Raw genomic sequence first — 22,173 nt, forward strand, 5'->3', positions numbered from 1 at the left:
ATTTCTCGGCATACCGTAGGCGTAATCACCTCTCGCGTTGTAAACGTTGCTGATCAATACTGCGGTCAGTCTGTCCAGCGTAAAGCAGTCGACACACACACGTACACACACATGGTGTTGCATGTCCCTAACGTCTAGACCATCTTTGACAGCTCTTATGAGTTGCCGAATCTTTGCTATGACCGGAAAACTGAATCGATTTTATGCCTCTTTGTGGGCTGGCTAATCTTCTCTGTCACTGACCCATGGAAAAGCAAAAAGATAAGTTTCTTCGTCTCTTGATCAGCATCTTGCTCCTGAAGTGTCTTCGGTAAAAGGCTTCCGAAATTTGTCGGTTGTTGTAGCAATAGGCGCACAATTCTTGCGTCATATTATTAGCGTCTGAAACCGATTCCGTACGAAGCACCAACGTCCTCAGGAAAGATCTTCTCTCTTTTGGTTGGTGGCAGAGTCTAGCGTGCAGATATCAGTCCGTGCAGGACGAGTTTCGGTAACTATTGCCCCTTAGACTTCCATTTGCTTTTCGGTGGCCAAGGACGACAGAGAAGGGCAAGGCACCTTTCGTCTCTACCTGCATAGAGGACTTGATGTGGGCGTGTATATTTTGATTTCCTCCAGCAACTCCGTGCACTTTTCATATCTTTAAGGAAAGTTTTTATCTGTGAAGATTATCACTAACCAATGAAGGTTCATAGAGATAGCGGGAAACATTGCCTTATACGTAAATTTAGCTTTGCAGGATAGCACAAATCAAGTTCAAATCATGTCACAACTAAATCAAGGACTGTAAACATTGTCTACATCTACATCTACATACATACTCCGCTTCCACTATACGGTGTGTGGCGGGGGGTATCTTGTACCACCACTACCACCTTCTCTCACTGTTCCACTCCCAAACAGAACGAAGGAAAAATGACTGCCTATATGCCACTGTACGAGCCCTAATCTCTCTTATCTTATATTTGTGGTCTTTCCGCGAAACGTACGCTGGCGGCAGCAAAACTGTACGGCTGTCAGCCTCAAATGCTGGTTCTCTAAATTTCCTCAGTAGCGATTCACGAAAAGAACACCTCCTTTCCTCTAAAGACACGCATCCGAGTTCCTGAAGCATTTCCGTAACACTCGCGTGATAATCAAACCTACCAGTAACAAACCTAGCTGCCCGCCTATGAATTGCTTCAATGTCCTCCCTCAATCCGACATGATAGGCATCCCAAACAATCGAGCAGTACTCAAGAATAGATCGTATTAGTGTTTCATAAGCGATCTCCTTTACAAGTGAACCACATCTTCCCAAAATTCTACCAATGAACCGAAGACGACTATCCGCCTTCCCCACGACTGCCATAACATGCTTGTCCCAATTCATATCGCTCTGCAGTGTTACGCCCAAATATTTAATCGACATGACTGTGTCAAGCGCTACACTACTAATGGAGTATTCAAACGTTACAGGATTCTTTTTCCTATTCATCTGCATTAATTTACATTTATCTATATTTAGAGTTAGCTGCCATTCTTTACGCCGATCACAAATGCTGTCCAAGTCATCTTGTATCCTCCTACAGTCACTCAGCGACGACATTTTGCCGTACACCAGAGTATCATCAACAAACAGCCGCACATCGCTATCCACCCTATCCAAAAGATCATTTATGTAGATAGAAAACAACAGTTGACCTACCACACTTCCCTGAGGCGCTCCTGATGATAGCCTCACCTCCGATGAACACTCACCATCTAGGACAACGTACTGGGTTCTATTACTTAAGAAGTCTTCGAGCCACTCACATACTTGGGAACCAATCCCATATGCTCGTAACTTAGTTAGGAGTCTGCAGGGGGGCACCGAGTCAAACGCTTTCAGGAAGTCAAGGAATATGGCATACGTCTGATACCCTTCAATGTCTTACAAGAACTATGTATATTAAGATTCCGATTGTACGTATCTTACCTTGGACGTTGTGAACATTTCGTGTGCATATTTGCTGTTATCAAACGATCACTAGAGTTTATTTAATCGTTTTCACTGAATTTTTTTAAAATTTGAGAAGGGAGTAAAGTTCATGGAGAAGAAATATAGGAAATGAGATTCCGTCAGAAGTATTGCAAGAGCAACTGAATGAAATGAACAGTGTAATGAAAGAAGGATATACGATGAACGTCAACAAAAGCTATACAAAGGTAAGGAATGTATTCGAATGGAGTCTGACGGTGCTGAGGGAAGTAGATGAGGAAAGGAGGCACTTAAAGAAGTGGCTGAGGTTTGCCATTTTGGCAGGAAAATGACGATGGCCGAAGTGAGAGGGTTTAAAACGTAGACTGGCAAAGGCAAGAAAAGCGTCCCAGAAGAAAGAAAGTCGGTTGACATCGAATATTGATCTAAATGTTAGTGAGTCTTTTCGGAGTGTGTTTGTCTGGAGAGCACACTTGTATGGAAGTGAAACGTGGATCATACACAGTTTAGACAAGAAAAAAGTTTTTTAAATGTGATGCAGTGGGTAGATCGTGTAACTAATGAGGAGCTGCTGAACAGAAGGGGGTGGAGGGCAGCCAAACGGGACGTAGAATATCGTTGGAATACCGCTGAGCTGCAAGGGTGCCTAGGTTGACAACCAAAGGGGTCCTGCTATGAAGTGAGATGGCAGCCCAAACCATCACTGATGTGTGTTGGGCCGTATGGTGGGCGACGGTCAACTTCGAATCCCACCGCAATCTGGGACGTCTCATGGCACATTTTCGCTGGTCATCCTGATTCAGTTCGAAGGCGGACACATCACGGAACGCAAACCGACTACAGCCAATGAGATTAAAGGCCGATGGCGTGCCTGGATACGCCCCAGACAGTGGTGGGATACCAAGTTGACTGTACGCCGCCATGCGACCCGACAGCTGCGTGTGATGATGTAGAGTGCCGCTTCGCAACATACCAGCAGCCCTTCGGCTGCCATCTTCAACACTCTTACAGCACAGCGGTACGTCGACGATATTCTACATTCCGTTTTATTGCTGTTCCTTGAAAGACATCGTGGGCTTACAGTTCAGAAAAATATTGCTTGTGTTCGGCCTTGCCGAACCCCACCTTGGTCAGAAAGGTGACTGGATCTCTCCCCAGTTAAGAACGATTGGAGAACGTTTCCAACCAACTCCGGACTATGGCGACATAAGGCACCACATGGACAGATTTTGGCACTGTATCCCGTAGCAGGACATCCAGCAACTCTGTCAATCAGTGCCAAGGCGATTAACTGCCTTTTATGTGGTCAGAAGTGGACCAACGCGTTAAAGACTTGCTCAGTTTGAGAAGTTCTTCATCCTGAAAAAATCTCCATTTTTTTCTTAAACTGTAATTATTTGTTTGTCTACACATTTACATCACATATATCGATTTCCGTATCATTCGAAAGGTGGTTTTTTTCCCCGTACATAATTATTAGACTGTTCGCCCCGATAGCTGAGTGGTCAGCGCCGCTTTCTGTCACACCAAGGGGCACGAGTTCGATTCCCAGCTGGGCCGGACATTTTCTCCGCTCATGGACTGGGTGCTGTGTTGTCCACATTATCATTTCATCATCATCAGTGGAAGGCAACGGGAAACCACCACTGCAATCACTTCCCTAGACGCTTATGTGGTGGACTTCTCTGACGAGGCGTGCCCCCATGAGAAGACCTGCCGTAAGAGAGAACACGAAGTTTTTCTTTTTAATTATTACACTACTACAAAAATTCGAGAGTAGAAAGGACTAGACGGAATTGTTGATCTACAGACATCTAACAACTCTCACGCTGTGATGCTGTTGAATGCATTCTTTATTTCTAACAAAAGCTACACTCCTAGACTAGTCAGTTATTTCTCTTGTCACTTTAAGTTACGCTCAGCGCATGTGTAAAGTGTTTCCTTACAACACATTTCCTTTGCTACACTAAACCTCCTGTAATTGGTTGTATGATTAAATACCCTGACTAGTATTATGTGCAGTCATAACGTGTCCCACACTCTTAAAATTTGTAATTTGTATGGATACGAAGCTACATTCTTTCCTGTTATCATTGTCTTTGTGTCATGAGATAAATTAAGACATTAGTGCCAGTTGAGTCCATACGACTGTCAAAATAAAATGTTTCTGAAGTACGTCTCTGGCACCACAGACTGATCTAAAGCGCGATCACAATTACTGCTTTCGGCCTTTTGTTGTCTAGGAGGGAGGACGCATTCGTCGATGACATTTCAGAAGGTAAAGTTGTAGAACACAGTTACCTGGAACTTCACGGTACCTGAATGGAGTCAAGGTGATGGGGAAAGCTACAACAAATTGATGTTGGTGAGACACAGTGTCATAAAGTAGTTGTGTATTTAAATAAATATCACAGCCACTATTGACTGGCGCATACCGTAAGCGCTGATACTCAAAATAAATCGTTTTTGACTGTTAAAGAATTAACACAAGTCCCTTCTGTTCGTTATAGCGCAAACAATATCATTCCCAACTGTGTTGAACACAATTCAATAACCTGACTTATCCAACAAACGCAAATGAATACATGTCCAGAATATGGATGAAACACGAAAAACACACGATGGTCCCACACTGCTGAAACACAGGTTTTCCGAACAGCCCAAAAATAGTCGGAAAAATTTCGAGAAAGCACGGAATGAATTTAGAGGCCGTGGTACGAGAGAACAAAGAAATTTTTTATATAGGTGGTGATGTACGGGCTCGAACAATACTTGTTCAAACGGAAAGTGGGTGATATTGAGCCACGAAGACTATCAAAGTTTTAAGCCTGAGTGCCACTAACCTTCCTCTAGTGGGTGGTTATAATTGAACTTTCCCTATTTAACACGTTATAACACGGAAACTAATTACCCCATGAGGGTCAAACTTTTAAGCGTTAATGTCAAGAACTGGTGAAGAGAAGTAATGCAGAATGGTCAAATGGCTTTAAGCACTATGGTACTTAACATCTGAGGTCATCAGTCCCCTAGACGTAGAACTACTTGAACCTAACTTACCTAAGGACATCACACACATCTATAGCCGAGGCAGGATTCGAACCTGCTACCGTCGCAGCAGCGCGGTTCCGGACTGAAGCGCCTAGAACCACTCGGCCACAGCGGACGGCTGTAATGAAGAATCAATTGGAAAACTTTTAATGTGCTGCTAGGCTACATCATCTCATCACATACCGGCACCATTACTGCTGTAAAAGGGGCTCAATATGGCGACCCTGATTGTCCTGAAGAGATTGAAATTACCGGATTGTATTCTACACAGCAGAACGAAGCATGTCCTTAGGTATGCTCGCTATCTCTCTTTATATGCTGCGCTTCATATCAGCACATGTACGGATGTTCTCCTGGTGAACCCTGTCCTATAGGCAGCCCTACAATCAGAAATCACAGGTAGTGAGAGCAGGTGATCGTGTTGGTCAAGTATTTGGAAACGATCGCTTGATAATTCGATCGTTTGGAAATGCGTTTCAGAGAAGCAGGTGAACATCACGAGTGATGTGCGCTGGAGCCCCATCTTGCATGAAAACTGTTGAGTTCAATGCGTATCTCTCCTGTAGGGCGTGTATGACATGCTGGCGAAGCGCATCGCAGTAATGCTGGTTAGTGACACTGCACATCTTTGGTACTTGAGCGACAACCTGCTCAGAAAAGAATGGGCCATTGATAAAGGTAGCCGTAAAGCCACACCCTACGGTGACACGTTCACTATACGGAGGAACTTCATGCACAGTGACTGGAGGTGAAGATAACCACACTCGCCAATTCTGTATGTTCAGCTCACCCTTGAGAGAAAACTGAGTTTCGTATGTCCAGGACCACCCTTCGTCAACTTCAATCCTGGCGAAAAAATGGAGAGCGAAATCAACACGTCGTTGTTCGTCCTGTGGTGCAAGCTGCTGTAGGGTATGGATCTTGTACGAATACCATTTGAGAATGGTTCGGAGCGCCTACCGTACAGGTGACCACGACATGTTCAATTGTCGTGACACATCACGCACATTGCCTGGCGATCGGAAATTTGGCGCAGCGTTGTTTGCCATAGCGACAGCGATTACATCCACCACCTGTGGTGCAACCGATCGTCGGCCTCCTCCCGGAGCCACGGCCAGTTCTCCAGTTGATTCGAAATTCTTCAGCATGCTCCGCACAGCAGACGATACTCTTGAAGTAGCATTACTGTTGTTTTGATAATAGAGGTTCACCAATGTTGCCCTGCGCCTTCTGTCCAAGCTCATGTTGACACGTTAACAAGTGCACTGCGACTGGTCGGGTGTGTGAGATAAGTGATCACGGCAGCAGGTGGTCACAGCCGGAACTGGACGGTGGCGCTGTGACGCACGGACATTACTGCTACCATGTTTGATGCTCGCACGATAGTTAATTTCCCTGTTACAACTTGCTAAATGTCGAAAGTTTAATTATGATCATCCGGTATAGAAGTGCTGAACTTCCATTTACTTTCCGTTGTTGGACTCTGAATTTGTACCACTAGAAGTGTTAATTTCTATGTCCTTGATATTGGTCAGCACCTGATTACATAACACGACATACTCTCCAGTGCTGATTAACTGGAAATGTTGCAGCATGTTGTGCTATTCGAAGATCACCAACAGTTATTATAAATAGAATTACTATGGCGACACAATTTCACTATGTTATTAACGTTGTCTCAGAAGTACTAATGGCAAAGAAACACACCATTCTTGCGATAATGTAAACTCATGCTCGTAAATTAAGTATAGTTGCATAATGTGGTGCCACACAACGTGGCATTGCACAAAACTGGTGCCAATAGCATAGGCACATAGGTAACACACACGACGCGGATCTGTAAGTCCACGATATTGGTGATAAGTTAAGAAAACCGTCCGGAATCACATGTGCTACAAAATAGTTCAAATGGCTCTGAGCACTATGGGACTTAACTTCTGAGGTCATCAGTAACTTAGAACTACTTAAACCTAACTAACATACGGACGTCACACACATCAATGCCCGAGGCAGGATTCGAACCTGCAACCGTAGCGGTCGCGCGGTTCCAGACTGTAGCTCCTACAACCACTCGGTTACAAAACGCCACTGTTTCCTGCGCATGTATCCCGACATCAATATGGGATATGATCACCTTGCACATATACACAGGCAACACAACGAGTAGGCATACTCTGGATGAGGTGGTAGAGCAGGTGCTGCGGTCTAGCCTCCCATTCTTGCACCAGTGCCTGTAGGAGCTCCTGAAGCGTCTTATGGGTTTGAAGACGTGCAGCGATACGTCGACCGAGAGTAGCCCAGACCTGCTCTATGTTGTTTAGGTCTGTAGAATAGGCAAGCTGCTCCATTCGTTTGATGTCTTCTGTTTCAATGATGCCTTCTGTTTTCCTCCATGATTGCAGCTCGGTGGGACCGTGCATTTTCATCCATCAGGAGGTAGGTGGGACCCACTGAACCCCTTGAAAGGTGGACATACTGGTGCAAAATGACGTCCCGATGCACCTGACCTTTTACAGTTCCTCTGTCACAGACATGCGAGGCGCACGTGCACCAGTCATAATCCCACCCCACCCCATCAAACCACGACCTCCATACGAGTCCCTTTCAAGGACGTTAAGGGGTTTGTATCTGGCTCCTGGTTCTTCCCAGATGAAAACCTGGCGAGAATCACTGTTTAGACTTACCTGCACTCGTCCGTGAACATAACGTGGGATCACTCTTCCAGTGACCACGTACTGTGTTCTTGACACCATGCTTTACGGGCTCTCCTGTGACCAAGGGTCAGTAGACTGCACCTTGCAGGCCTCCGGGTGAATAAACCATGTCTGTTCAGTCATCTGTAGACTGTGTGTCTGGAGACAACTGTTCCAGTGGCTGCGGTAGGGTCCCGAGCAAGGCTACCTGCAGTACTCCGTGGCCGTCTGCGGGCACTGATTGTGAGATATCGGTCTTCCTGTGGTGTCGTACACTGAGGACGCCCCTTTCTCTATCTCCTAAACATGTTGCCACAATCTTAAGATCACACTTTGTAACACACGGAGGGCCCGTACTACGACCTGCTGTGTTTGACCAGCCTCCAGTCGCCCTTGTATTCCACCCCTCATAACGTCATCAATGTGTGTTCTTTTAGCCATTTTCAACACACAGTCACCATTAGGAAGTCTGAAAACGTCTGCACACTTACTCGCTGCACCGTATTTTGACATACACCAACACACCTCTGCGTATGTGGACTGCTGCCAGTGCCACCGTGCGACGACAGCAGGTCAATTGCACCCCATGGTCATATCACGAGAAGATTTAAACCCGCAAACCGCCAACCAGAGCGTTGTTTCACCATGTACCAGCACTGTCCTTAATTTATGAGCATGAGTGTAGTTTCCATTCCTGCTGAAGTAATCGTTCATCGCATGATCCGAAAAAAAATTATCTGTAGCAGATTTTATTTACGAATCAGCTCTAAATAACCAGTAGCTAAACCAATAATTGCGTCTAATAACTTAAAAATGTCCTATGGCTGAAAGTCTCTGCTAGTATAAAAAATAAACAAGGGATTGGTAGTAGCAGGCTATATTTAACCAATCATGAATTCAACATTTCATTGGCAATTCGAGCAAACGATAGTTGCTGCCAGTGGATCTAGACACTTGGAACTCTTGTGGAATATACCGCAATCCACAAATATTTGAGCGTTTACATTTATAACCTATTCGAATTCTGCTGACCCGATGTGCCATAAAACTGATCGGCCAGCCGTGTAAAGTGATGTCGGCAGGTGCGCTAGTTGTGACGTGCGGAGACATCTGTTTAATACAGAGTGTGCTCACACAGGTGCACACTGATGCCTTTCGCTCGCATGTCTGTAGGTGTGCTCTGGAAGCTGGATGAGTCCGTAGGTCGCGTGGTGGCGGCGCTGGAGAAACGCGGGATGCTGGAGAACTCCATCATCGTTTTTGTGTCAGACAATGGAGCGCCGTCTGATGGGATGGATCAGCCCAACTGGAGCTCCAACTACCCACACAGAGGGGTGAGTTAATGTTACTGCAGTTATGACAGATGGTTACGAAATCTAATTTATTGTTATTGTTTTGAAACTAACAGACCACTCTCGATCATACAGCAGTTTAATTTCTGTTTTGTTCCTTTACCTGCGGTATCTGGCAGTACACATAGAAAATGCAACAGATCCACTAAATAGATTGCTTACACCACGCCTGTTCACCCTATTCTGGAGTACTGCCGCGAGGTGTGGCATCCGCATCAGTTAGGACCGACCTAGGACTTCGAAAATTGTCAAGGGACGGCTGGTTTTGCATTATCGCGAAATAGATGAGAGAAAGCGACGGATATGATACACGAATTGGGTTGGCAATCATTAAAGCAAATGCGTTTGTTAATGCGCGGGACATTCTAATGAAATTTTAATCAGAATCTTTCTGCTCAGAGTGTGAAAATATTTTGTTACCACCCACCTACGTAGGGAGAGAAATTGTCATAATAATAAGATAAGAGAAATCAGAGCTCTCACGGAAAAAGTTTTCGTTTTTCCTCCGGGCTGTTCGAGAGTGGAATGGCAGAGAAGTAGCTTAAATGTGTTTCGATGAACCCTTCGCCCGGCACTTAAGTGTGAATTGCAGAGTAATCATGTAAAGTTAGGTGTAGACGTAGGAATGTTTACCGTTTATATAGTCTAGGATTTAACATGACGTATTGAGGGAAGTCACTCTCGATAACATTTGCATTGTTTCCTCCTATCTCATTAGCAAAGACAATTTCTTAATTTTCCAATTCCGAATGTATGAACCGAAGCGTTAGCGGATGCTACCATTTGAGCTGGTGTAACCTCTGCGATGGTGGGTCGTTCGTTATAGCGAAGCAGGAGCACGGAACTTGGCACAGCATTCCGCAACGGTCGTTTTCTACGGACGTGCTGCCCTAAGTAGATACTTCACTTTTCGATGGTTGTCTACCAGTGTTTGTCATTTGGCAACCAAGAAAAGAAAAAGGACACGTTGGTCCTGTTTGGATGGGTATGGTAATGACGTCACCGTAGTTCACGTTTCCGCATTCATTGCAGGCCCATCGGAAAGACAATAATGCCACTCTAATCCCTTGTCTATATCAGCATCGAAGTCGTGCAACGTTGTATATACGCTGCAGCAACGCCGTCACACGGATTGTTTTTGATCGCCCCTTATTCCAGGTGATTGTAATTAAAGTGCAGCTACTCACAGAGGTCCAGTCTCGCCTGTAATTAGCACATGGCGGCGAAATTATATTATTAGTCTAATGCGTTAATGCGTAACAGATTTACGCTGTAAAAAAATGTTAGTTCCAATTTTGACTAAAAGCTGAAAATCTGGCGCTGTGAATGAAAGAAAGAGATACACAAATGCTTCGATATGAGAAGGAAAAAATGGGACGTGGACAGAAAAATCAAACAAGACGGAAAGGCATAATATTGATTTTATTGTTAACCACCTCCTACACAGTTGGTTCAATATGGGCACCGGAGACGTCGACGAGATGCATCTGTACAGCGACGGCATCAAAAGTTGCTCGCACGAGTAACCTGTTACTCTATATTGGGCTTCAGATCAGGTAGAGACTCGAAATAACTGGGTGTTTGTGTTGTCCTCATCATTTTATCTTCATGAAAGTGGCGAGAATGGATTGAGCAAAGTTGGGAATTTGTACGGAAGCTGGTAACCGCGCAGTTGATCGCCCCAGAAACCGAACAAAACATCATAATCATCATCATCATCAGGTAGAGACCGAACGTGTCCCTGTTTCACTTATCTTCAGAGCCAAAAGCCACGTGGATACAGATCAGGTGATGTAGCAAGCCGTGCATCTGATAAAACCTCCTCAGATACCAAGTTCATTGAAAGCTGCTTCAAGCAGATCTGTAAGGGGGTCATCGACACGAGGTGTTGCCTCATGTTTCATGAAAATAGTGGTTTCCACACAGTTGCTTTCTCCCAAAGAAGGAATTTTATGCTGTACAAGGAGGTCTCGACGACATACAGGCGTCACTGTACAACTGACAGTCTCTCTGGGTGTATTCACTTCAAAGAACAACACTGATAATAGAGATACCTGTGGACCCACACTTTCACATATGGCTCTTGTGCACGTTATGCGATTTAACAATACCCCAGATTCGGCAATTCTGTGCATTCACCACACTGTCTAGAGTAAAAGGTGCCTCGGGGTCATTACATGCATTATTACCCGGCCGAGTGTCATCATCTTCTATCCATGTCAAAAACCGAAGAGGAAATTCAGAGCGTTGCTACGAGTCATCGAAGTTTCAGTTGCTGCACCGTCTGTTTCTTGTAGAGCTACCAGTGTAAAACAGACAGCAAAATTTTCCGTATTGTTGACTATGGTCAATTGTCGGAATTACCAGGGTACATGCTGCATTGTTAGTTACGGCAACATCAACGTCACCAACAGCTTTCACCGGGATATGAAGCCTTACTCTTCCAGGTACCTCACTAAGTTCAGACCTGTTTTCTAGTTTAATTGTCATTTTGTTTAAACCATTTAATGTCACCCGGTCTCTCCTCAGATTTTCAGTCGGCGATGCTTTCTCAGTGCAGCACTGTAATTGCTGCCGTTCACATAAAACAGCTTCATTAAAAGCCCACTCTCTCTCTTCCTTACAGTCATGGTGTTCACTTACGTTATGGCGTGTCAGATGACAGCGTGGATATAACTCGTATAACCTCATACAAACAGTTTACAGCGCCAGATTTGAACCTGCTGGCAAAATTTGGAACTAAGTTGCTTTGCAGCGGAGTTCGTATCCCCATTAATGCATCGGCGTATCTGTTAAGCTTTGCAGCCCATATTGGAACATCGTGAGAGCTGCAATTTTGTTGTAACCGACTGGAATTCTGACCGCTGGCCATGGCCATAGTGATGGCGGTGAGGACAGAAGGGAAGGAAATGATAAGTTATTCTAACTACCACACAAGCTGTAAATGTGAAAATCCGCTAACATAACCGACTTTGACAAGGGGCAGATCGTGACGACCCAGGGCTCGGAAAAGAGCTTACTCTAAGACCGCAGGAGGTCGGGTGTTCGCGTACTGCTGACGTGAAAACCGACTGATGGGCAGTGAAACCACTAGCAGGGGACAAATTATTGAAGGTCCACGACTGATCACAGAACGTACGGATCGGAAGCTTGCTCGCTCAGCAGAGCAGGATAAGTCGCGACCTGTGGCGGAAGTAACATGGATTGCTGTTGTAGGCTGAAGTGTATCTGAACAAACTGTACAGCGACTGTGAATTCCCATACTGACGTAACATCACCGTAAAATTACAATTGCACTTCGCCCAGGGTCAACGATATTTTGCCTTGGATACACGTAATCATGTCGTCTGTCCCAGTGAATCACGTTTCTTGTTACACCGTATCGGATGTTGCGGTCAGGTATGCCGTTCTCCAAGCGAACCTCTGATCGAAAGGTGCAGCTCTCGGGTGTCGACCTTCCACTTGGGCCTCCATTGATCTTACGGTTGTAACTGATGCCACCACCACGGCTGTGGACTGCCGGAAGGCTGCTGCGAACCACTTGCATTTCTTCATCCTCGGTGGTTTCTCCGACGGTGATGGCATCTATTGGACTAGTATGGCTGTCCGTGTCAGAATGGTAGAATCGTACTGCGGTGGTTCGAGGAGCATGCTAGTGTGCTCAGGTCTATTTCTTCGCCACCTGACTCATCTGGTCTGAACCAGGCAAGCCACCTGACGGTGTGTGGCGGAGGGTACCTTGAGTACCTCTATCGGTTCCCCATTTTATTCCAGTCTCGTATTGTTCGTGGAAAGAAAGATTATTGGTATGCCTCAGTCTGGGCTCTAATCTCTCTGATTTTATCCTCATGGTCTCTTCGCGAGATATACGTAGGAGGGTGCAATATACTGCTTGACTCCTCGGTGAAGGTATGTTCTCGAAACGAAAGCCCGTACCGAGATACTGAGCGTCTCTTTTGCAGAGTCTTCCACTGGAGTTAATCTATCATCTCCGTAACGCTTTGGCTGTTACTAAATGATACTGTTACGAAGTGCGCTGCTCTCCGTTGGATCTTCTGTATCTCTTCTATCAACCCTATCTGGTACGGATCCCGCACCGGTGAGCAATATTCAAGCAGTGGGAGAGCAAGTGTAATGTAACCTACTTCCTTTGTTTTCGGACTGCATTTCCTTAGGATTCTTCCAATGAATCTCAGTCTGGCATCTGCTTTGCCGACGATTAATTTTATATGGTCTTTCCATTTTAAATCACTCCTAATGTCTACTACCAGATAATTTATGGAATTAACTGCTTCAGTTGCTGATCTGCTATATTATCGCTAAATGATAAAGGATCTCTCTTTCTATGTATTCGCAGCACGTTAGACTTGTCTACATTGAGGTTCAATTATCATTCGTCAATTCGTTGCAGATCCTCCTGTACTAAAGTACAATTTTCCATTGTTACAACCTCTCGATATACTACAGCATCATCTGCAAAAAGCCTCAGTGAACCTCCGATGTTATCCACAAGGTCGTTTTTTTATGTTGTGAATAGATGTGGTCCTAGGAAACTCCCCTGTGGCACACCTGAAATCACTCTTCCTTCGGAAGACTTCTCTCTATTGAGAGTGAGATGCTGCGTTCTGTTATCTTGGAACTCTTCAATCGAATCACACAGTTGGTATGATAGTCCATATGCTCATACTTTGTTCATTAAACAACTGTGGGGAACTGTATCAACAGCCTTGCAGAAGTCACTGCTTCTACCTGGGAACCCGTGTATATGACCCTCTGAGTCTCGTGGACGAATAGCGCGAGCTAGGTTTCACACGACCGTCTTTTTCGAAACACATGTTGATTCCTACAGATTCGATTTATAGTCTCCGGAAGAATCATAATACTCGAACGTAATACGTGTTCCAAAATTCTACAACTGATCGACGTCTGAGACATAAGTCTATACTTCTGCAGATCTGTTCGACGTCCCTTTTTTGAAAATGGGTATTATCTGTGCCCTTTTCCAATCTTTTGCAACGCTACGCTCTTCTTGAGACCTATGGTACACCACTGCAAGAAGGGGGGCAAGATCCTTCGCGTACTCTGTGTAAAATCGAACTGGTATTCCAACAGGTCCAGAGGCCTTTCCTCTTTTCAGCGATTTTGATTGTTTTTCTATCCATCTGTCATCTATTTCGATGTCTACCATTTTGTCATCTATGCGACAATCTAGAGAAGGAACTACTGGCCAGTCTTACTCTGTGAAACAGCTTTGGAAGAAGACATTTAGCATTTCGGCCTTTGTCATCCTCTGTTTCAGTAACATTTTGGTCACAGAGTGTCTGGACGTTTTGTTTGGATCCACCTACCGCTTTGACATAAGGCCAAAATTTCTTAGGAGTTTCTGCCAAGTCAGTGCACAGAACTTTACTTTAGAATTCGTTGAACGCCTCTCGCATAGCCCTCCTCATAGTACATTCCGCTTCGTGTAGTTTTTGTTTGTCTGCAAGGCTTTGCGCGACTGCAAACATCCGGACCAAAAATTTCGGGAGTGGCGCGATTTGTGCATTGCGCCTGTTGTCAGATGCATTCGAAAACCTGCCAAGGACTTGTTGACTCAATGAAACGCACAATTGCTTCGACTTTGCTTCCCAGTGGTGAACCAATACGCTGTACTGCTTGTGCTCATATATTTTTAGCTCACCGATGTATCTACATATCTACTTCAGTACTCAGTTATGACAGTGAGATGCAGTGCTGTGTTTTGTGTCCTTTTGTCTCAGTTAAAGGGTTCCCTGTGGGAGGGTGGCGTCCGGGGGGCGGCCCTCGTGTGGAGTCCACTGCTGCGGAGCGCGCCCAGGGTGTCCAACCAGCTGATGCACATCAGCGACTGGCTGCCCACCCTTTACGCTGCTGCTGGTGAGTGCGCCACACGGCAAATAGTTCAGCAACACACCGCCCACACGTGCTACAGTAGAAGATTGTTTACTTTCGTTCGTAAGTGCAGAGGCAAACTTACGTAAGATTTCCGAGACCTATAAGGGTGATCAAAACTAACCTGTCCCTTTAAAATATTTCATGCACCTAAAGATAGAGAAACCAACGTACGTAAGCTGCCCTAGGTGTGGATGATGCAAGATTGTTGTTGTTGTTGTTGTTGTTGTCTTCAGTCCTGAGACTGGTTTGATGCAGCTTTCCATGCTACTCTATCCTGTGCAAGCTGCTTCATCTCCCTGTACCTACTGCAACCTACATCCTTCTGAATCTGTTTAGTGTATTCATCTCTTGGTCTCCCTCTACGATTTTTACCCTCCACGCTGCCCTCCAATGCTAAATTTGTGATCCCTTGATGCCTCAGGACATGTGCTACCAACCGACCCCTTCTTCTAGTCAAGTTGTGCCACAAACTTCTCTTCTGCCCAATCCTATTCAATAGTTACGTGATTTATCCACCTTATCTTCAGTATTCTTCTGTAGCACCACATTTCGAAAGCTTCTATTCTCTTCTTGTCCAAACTAGTTATCGTCCATGTTTCACTTCCATACATGGCTACACTCCAAACAAATACTTTCAGAAATGACTTCCTGATACATAAATCTATATTCGATGTTAACAAATTTCTCTTCTTCAGAAACGCTTTCCTTGCCATTGCCAGTCTACATTTTATATCCTCTCTACTTCGACCATCTTCAGTTATTTTACTTCCTAAATAGCAAAACTCCTTTACTACTTTAAGTGTCTCACTTCCTAATCTAATTCCCTCAGCATCACCTGATTTAATTTTTACTACATTCCATTATCCTCGTTTTGCTTTTGTTGATGTTCATCTTATATCCCCCTTTCAAGACACTGTCCATTCCGTTCAACTGCTCTTCCAAGTCCTTTGGCGTCTCTGACAGAATTACAATGTCATCAGCGAACCTCAAAGTTTTTACTTCTTCTCCATGAATTTTAATACCTACTACAATTTTTTCTTTTGTTTCCTTTACTGCATGCGCAATGTACAGATTGAATAACGTCGGGGAGAGGCTACAACCCTGTCTCACTCCTTTCCCAACCACTACTTCCCCTTCATGCCCCTCGACTCTTATGACTGCCATCCAGTACAAATTGTAAATAGCCTTTCGCTCCCTGTATTTTGCCCCTGCCACGTTTAGAATTTGAAAGAGAGTATTCCAGTCAACATACTCAAAAGCTTTCTCAAAGTCTAATGCTAGAAACGTAGGTTTGCCTTTTCTTAATCTTTCTTCTAAGATAAGTTGTAAGGTCAGTATCGCCTCACGTGTTCCAACATTTCTACGGAATCCAAACTGATCCTCCCCGAGGTCCGCATCTACCAGTTTTCTCATTCGTCTGTAAAGAATTCGCGTTAGTATTTTGCAGCTGTGACTTGTTAAACTGATAGTTCGGTAATTTTCACATCTGTCAGCGCCTGCTTTCTTTGGGATTGGAATTATTATGTTCTTCTTGATGTCTGTGGGTATTTCGCCTGTCTTTTACATCTTGCTCACCAGCTGGTAGAGTTTTGTCATGACTGGCTCTCCCAAGGCCGTCAGTAGTTCTAATGGAGTGTTGTCTACTCCGGGGGCCTTGTTTCGACTCAGGTCTTTCAGTGCTCTGTCAAACTCTTCACGCAGTATCGTAACTCCCATTTCGTCTTCATCTACATCCTCTTCCATTTCCATAATATTGTCCTCAAGTACATCGCCCTTGTATGTCTTGTATGCAAGATATAGGAAATATATTCTAGCCCGGTTGTTGTGCCAGTCTTGTACAGAGTGCTCTCCTGATGAAGTATCTTGATGCTCAGGGGGAAACGTGACGGACATCCCTTCAGATCTGGACGGAATGAACACATGGGATGCGCTCGTCACTGCCAGCGACTGGCCACGCACTGAGGTCCTGATCAACCGCAATGACGACGACGGGACGGCTGCCATCAGGGTTGGCGACTGGAAGCTCGTCAAAGGTGAGAAGAGAAGGTGAACAGACAGCTGGTCATTTGTTGGTAGTGGTGGATTGCTCCCGTAACTGTTGCGTTTTCCTCACACGACCGATCTTCCACAAATAGCGATCACGTAAATTTCTGAGTGACAGAACGAAGAAGCAGCTTGGTGTTAGTTTAGTGTTTATGCCACTTCAAAATCGCCACCCACAAAGGAATTATCCGAGCGGGACAGGAATCTGTAGATGTGATGTACATCTGCAGGCATAAAAAGATTACAGTTGAGAAAAGTTTAATGATTACTTCAAGGGACAGGGATTCACAAACTGAGCACGTCAATAAGTTGGTTCACACCAGGCCTTTATGCAAGCAGTTACTTGGCTTGGACATGACTGATAGAGTTGTTTTGTGTCCTCCTGGGTGACCTCGTGCCAAAATCTGTCCAATTGCCGCTTTAGCTCATTAAAATCCCGAGCTGCTTGGCGCGTCTGCCCATAATCGTTGTCAACTGGGGACCATGTTAAACAAGGTAAATTTTGACAACACGAAGATAAGCTGTCTCCGGCAGGAATTATCTTGCTGAAATATAATTCCGGGATGGGCTTGCCGTGAAGGGTAACAAAACGGTGCACGGAATATTGTCGACGTATAGCTGTGCTGTAAGGGTGACGTGGATGACAACCAAATGGGTCCTGGTATCAAATTAAATGGCATTCCTGACCACCACCCCCTTGTGTCCAGCAGTATGTGGGCCAACAGTCAGGTTGGAACTCCACTGTTGTCTAGCCCTTCCCCAGACAGGTCTTCGCCGGTCATCAGGGCTCTGGTCGATGTGGGAGTCATAACTAAAGGCAATTTTGCTTCAGTCAATCAGATTCAAGAGCGTAGACGCGTATGGAAACGCCCTGGACAGCGGTGGGTCACGAACCTGACTTTCGTCCACCATATGGCCCGAGAATCATGAGTGTGTCTGGTGTACGTGATTTGATAATAAGACCCCTTTGGTTTTCACCTGCGGCACTGTTACAGCACAACGGTACATTGACTATATTCTCTGCCCCCTTTCCTTGCCCTCCAAGGAAAGTCATACTAGGCCTACATTTCAGCAAGATAATGTCCGCTTGCACGCGTAGAAAGTTTGTAAAGCTTCTCTTGGTGGACCTTGGCTATCAAGGTCGCCCAATCGCTCCCCAGTTCGTTTGGACTGTTACGAGCCGGGCCGCTTCAAACAGCTCGGGATTTCGAGGATCTAACGCACCACTTAGACTTGATTTGGTACGATATCAGGGGATATCCAACAACTCCGTCAGTCAATGCCAAGCCGAAGAACTGCCTGTCAATACCAATCCTAATATTACTTACGTAATGGGCATAGGTGGACCAACTCGTTACTGACTTGGCATTTGTGAAGCTCTTTCTACTCAATAAGTCGTTGAGCTTTCCTCATATTATGATCATTTGTCTCTACCGATTTCCGTCCTATTTGGATCATTCTTTTGTCCCGCGTTTTCTTTGGTGTGTGAATTTTCGCTCTGAGGAAGGATATACGTGACCTCGATTGCTCAGAACGGCACGAAAATGTTCTTGAAATATACATCGCCCTATCCCAAGAACAGTGGTATGAGGCATTCGCTTGCAAAACTACGCGTTACATTTGAATGATCTTCTATCCAAAGTCTAATAGAATAATCTTGGTAGAATGGAGGAACATAATATCGATATAATACGACCAACAACATACACATTTCAAGTCGTTACTTAGTCTCATAGTTCCCTCTGCTTAAAATAATTACGTTATCTGAACGAGAGACTCTTTACACCGAAATCATTGCGCTGCATGGCTATTCAGAGCTAAAGGTGCAGCTGTGCGATTGCGATGAACTGGTCGAAGCAATGTCGGAAACAACAAAATGCGTTTTTCTTAAAAGCCATTTTTTTCACATTGAGCACCGCTTATGCGTTGCAGTATTTCGGTACCAAACGCCACACTAATCACAATTTCAAACACTATATTGGAATGTCATAGTCATTGCCTTCCTTTTGCCACACATACTGAAACATAGGCGTGCAAGTTGCTTCAGAAAGTCGAGGGCTGGATGTTGTTGAAACGACCATCATGTAACTCTATTTGTACTTCTTCACACTGTAGTTTTGTAGTTTGTTGTTCAGATAGCAAAATTATTTTATGCAAAAGGAAATATGGCAATTATTCACAGCACTGCAATCTGGGTATTTGGTCCATTTATATCGATTTTTGTTTCTTCACGTTATCAAAACTCCTCTGTTAGATAGTCAAATATCTCTCACGGTAAGACCTGTCGTTTTTCATGCAAATGTCTCATAGCGCTGTTCTCGGAATGAGTGATTTACATTCTCAGCACATAATCGTGCGGATCTCAGCGCTCGAGATAAGCCGCCGCCCTTGCGAGTCACATCGACTGATATAGGCACGTTTCTGTGGGAGAGACAGGTAACGTGCTCCAGCACCATTGTCCGACGCGGCAGCAGGGTGGGAATGAATCTTTCGAGTCGGCACATTTTATTCTAAAAGGGTGATTCCATTTTTCTGGACAGATCTTTATTTTTTGCTCTGGGATGGTAGAGACATTTCAGGTTGTGCTCACTCTTGGTCGCTATATTCACATTAATATAGCATAGTTCAACTTAATAATAATAATAATAATAATAATAATAATTCCAATCCCAAAGAAAGCAGGTGTTGACAGATGTGAAAATTACCGAACTATCAGTTAATAAGTCACAGCTGCAAAATACTAACGCGAATTCTTTACAGACGAAGGGAAAAACTGGTAGAAGCCAACCTCGGCGAAGATTAGTTTGGATTCCGTAGAAATGCTGGAACACGTGAGGCAATACTGACCCTACGACTTATCTTAGAAAATAGATTAAGGAAAGGCAAACCTACATTTCTAGCATTTGTGAACTTAAAGAAAGCTTTTGACCATGTTGACTGGAATACTCTCTTTCATATTTTAAAGGTGGCTGGGGTAAAATACAGGGAGCGAAAGGCTATTTACAATCTCTACAGAAACCAGATGGCAGTTATAAGAGCCGAGGGGCATGAAAGGGAAGCAGCGGTTTGGAAGGGAGTGAGACAGGGTTGCAGCCTGTCCTGGATGTTATTCAATCTGTATATTGAGCAAGCAGTAAAGGAAACAAAAGAAAAATTCGGAGTAGGTACTAAAGTCCATGGAGAAGGAATAAAAACGTTGAGGTTTGCCGATGACATTGTAATTCTGTCAGAGACTGCCAGGGATTTGGAAGAGCAGTTGAACGGGATGGAAAGTGTCTTGAAAGGAGGATATAAGCTCAACATCAACAAAAGCAAAACGAGGATAATGGAATGTAGTCGAATTAAGTCGGATGATTCTGAGGGAATTAGATTAGGAAATGAGACACTTAAAGTAATAAAGGTGTTTTGCTATTTGGGGTGCAAAATAACTGATGATGTTCGAAGTAGAGAGGATATAAAATGTAGACTGGCAATGGCAAGGAAATTGTTTCTGAGGAAGAGAAATTTTTTAACACCGAGTATAGATTTAAGTGTCAGGAAGTCGTTTCTGGCAGTATTTGTATGGAGTATAGCCATGTATGGAAGTGAAACATGGACGATAAATAGTTTGGACAAGAAGAGAATAGAAGCTTTCGAAATGTGGTGCTACAGAAGAATGCTGAAGATTAGATGGGTAGATCACATAACTAATGATGAGGTATTGAACAGAATTGTGGTGAAGAGGAGTTTGTGACACAACTTGACAAGAAGAAGGGGCCGGTTGGTAGGACATGTTCTGAGGCATCAATGGACCACAAATTTAGCATTGGAGGGCAGCGTGGAGGGTAAAAATCGTAGAGGGAGACGAAGAGATGAATACACTAAGCAGATTCAGAAGGATGTAGGTTGCAGTAAGTACTGGGAGATGAAGAAGTTTGCACAGGATAGAGTAGCATGGAGAGCTGCATCAAACCAGTCTCAGGACTGAAGACAACGACAACAACAACAGTTGAACATAGGCTTAAACTGTGCTGCAGTAAGGCGGGTAATATACAAGCGTGTATTGCTGGTTTTTTCCATACCGCAGGACCAGCAACCAGCAACGGCTACTACGGAGCGAGCGGAGCAGAGGATCCGCGCTACACGCCACAGTACGACCCACAACAGGTGGCGAACAGCCTGGCAGGACGAGCCGTGGTCTCCGTACTGGAGGCGACCTCCACGTCTGAAGACATGCTGCGGTTGCGAGCGGAGGCCACTGTGTCCTGTCCCAACAGGCCGGAAGAGCCAGCGTGCGTCCCTCAGACAGAGGACGGTGTGTGCGTCTTCAACGTGGTGCTGGACCCCTGCGAGGGCGCTACCTCTGACAACTCCAGTGACGTACTGGACACGCTGCTGGAGCGACTGGAGGCGCTCTCGGACCCCATGCTGCCTGTCCAGGACAACCCTGTGGAGCCGGAGCTGGTACGCCCATCCCGCTGGAACAACACGTGGGTGCCCTGGACCGACTGCATCGCAGATCCCACCTACATCGCCTGCAACGTTGTCACTTAGACTAGGGTACCACCAAGGAGAACGTTGTTGCGTCGTGTGCCTTGTTACGCTGTCCGTCATTTTCCGTACCGATACATCGGTTCTGCAAATTCGTGTTAAAGTTGTAATACCTGCCTAATATTGCGGCTGCTTTTGGAATATCCATTCAAGCTATCTACGAAATAAATAATAAATCACTGTCTGATGAATAATTTTCACGACTTTTCACTGTCTCCCTTACTTTTTCTTTTATTTTGTTTATTCACTAATCATATACAGACCACAAGGTAAGTACAAGTATTATACTTGAGGAGATATCTGCACAATTTGTGAACAAATGCCTACTACTTGTGCAAATTCAAATTTAACTTCATGAGAGAGAAGGCTTTACAGCCGTTCGCATCTGATATGAAACATTTCGGTGTATGTGTCTGCGTTGTTATGTTTCTATAAAGGTTAACGTTTACGCTGCTGTTGTAAAACGCCTTAATCAATACCATTCCACCCTGATGAAAACAACTTGGAACAGTGGCCTCAAACTTCATCTATGTGTAGTATTTTGCATTGAGAGCAACAGTAACCATTGTCCACATCACTTCAAAGGAAACGACACCGCACTGACTGTAGAAAGTTTTATTAAACTCATGAC

The 22,173-nt window shown here is 44.7% G+C and overlaps 1 protein-coding gene across 1 annotated transcript in view; it reads left to right on the forward strand.

Moving 5' to 3' along the window:
• Positions 1 to 21,736, forward strand: part of LOC126354716 (arylsulfatase B-like) — a 100,283-nt gene extending 78,547 nt beyond the window's left edge. The window contains exons 6-9 of the mRNA XM_050004566.1: positions 8,875 to 9,035; positions 14,816 to 14,951; positions 16,844 to 17,002; positions 21,079 to 21,736. Coding sequence (XP_049860523.1) covers positions 8,875 to 9,035; positions 14,816 to 14,951; positions 16,844 to 17,002; positions 21,079 to 21,545 — 923 coding nt within the window. The 3' untranslated portion in view covers positions 21,546 to 21,736. The remainder of the gene's footprint in view (positions 1 to 8,874; positions 9,036 to 14,815; positions 14,952 to 16,843; positions 17,003 to 21,078) is intronic.
• The last annotated feature ends 437 nt before the right edge of the window (positions 21,737 to 22,173 follow it).

The sequence above is a fragment of the Schistocerca gregaria genome, chromosome 3 (assembly GCF_023897955.1).
Source record: "Schistocerca gregaria isolate iqSchGreg1 chromosome 3, iqSchGreg1.2, whole genome shotgun sequence".
NCBI lineage: Eukaryota > Metazoa > Arthropoda > Insecta > Orthoptera > Acrididae > Schistocerca > Schistocerca gregaria.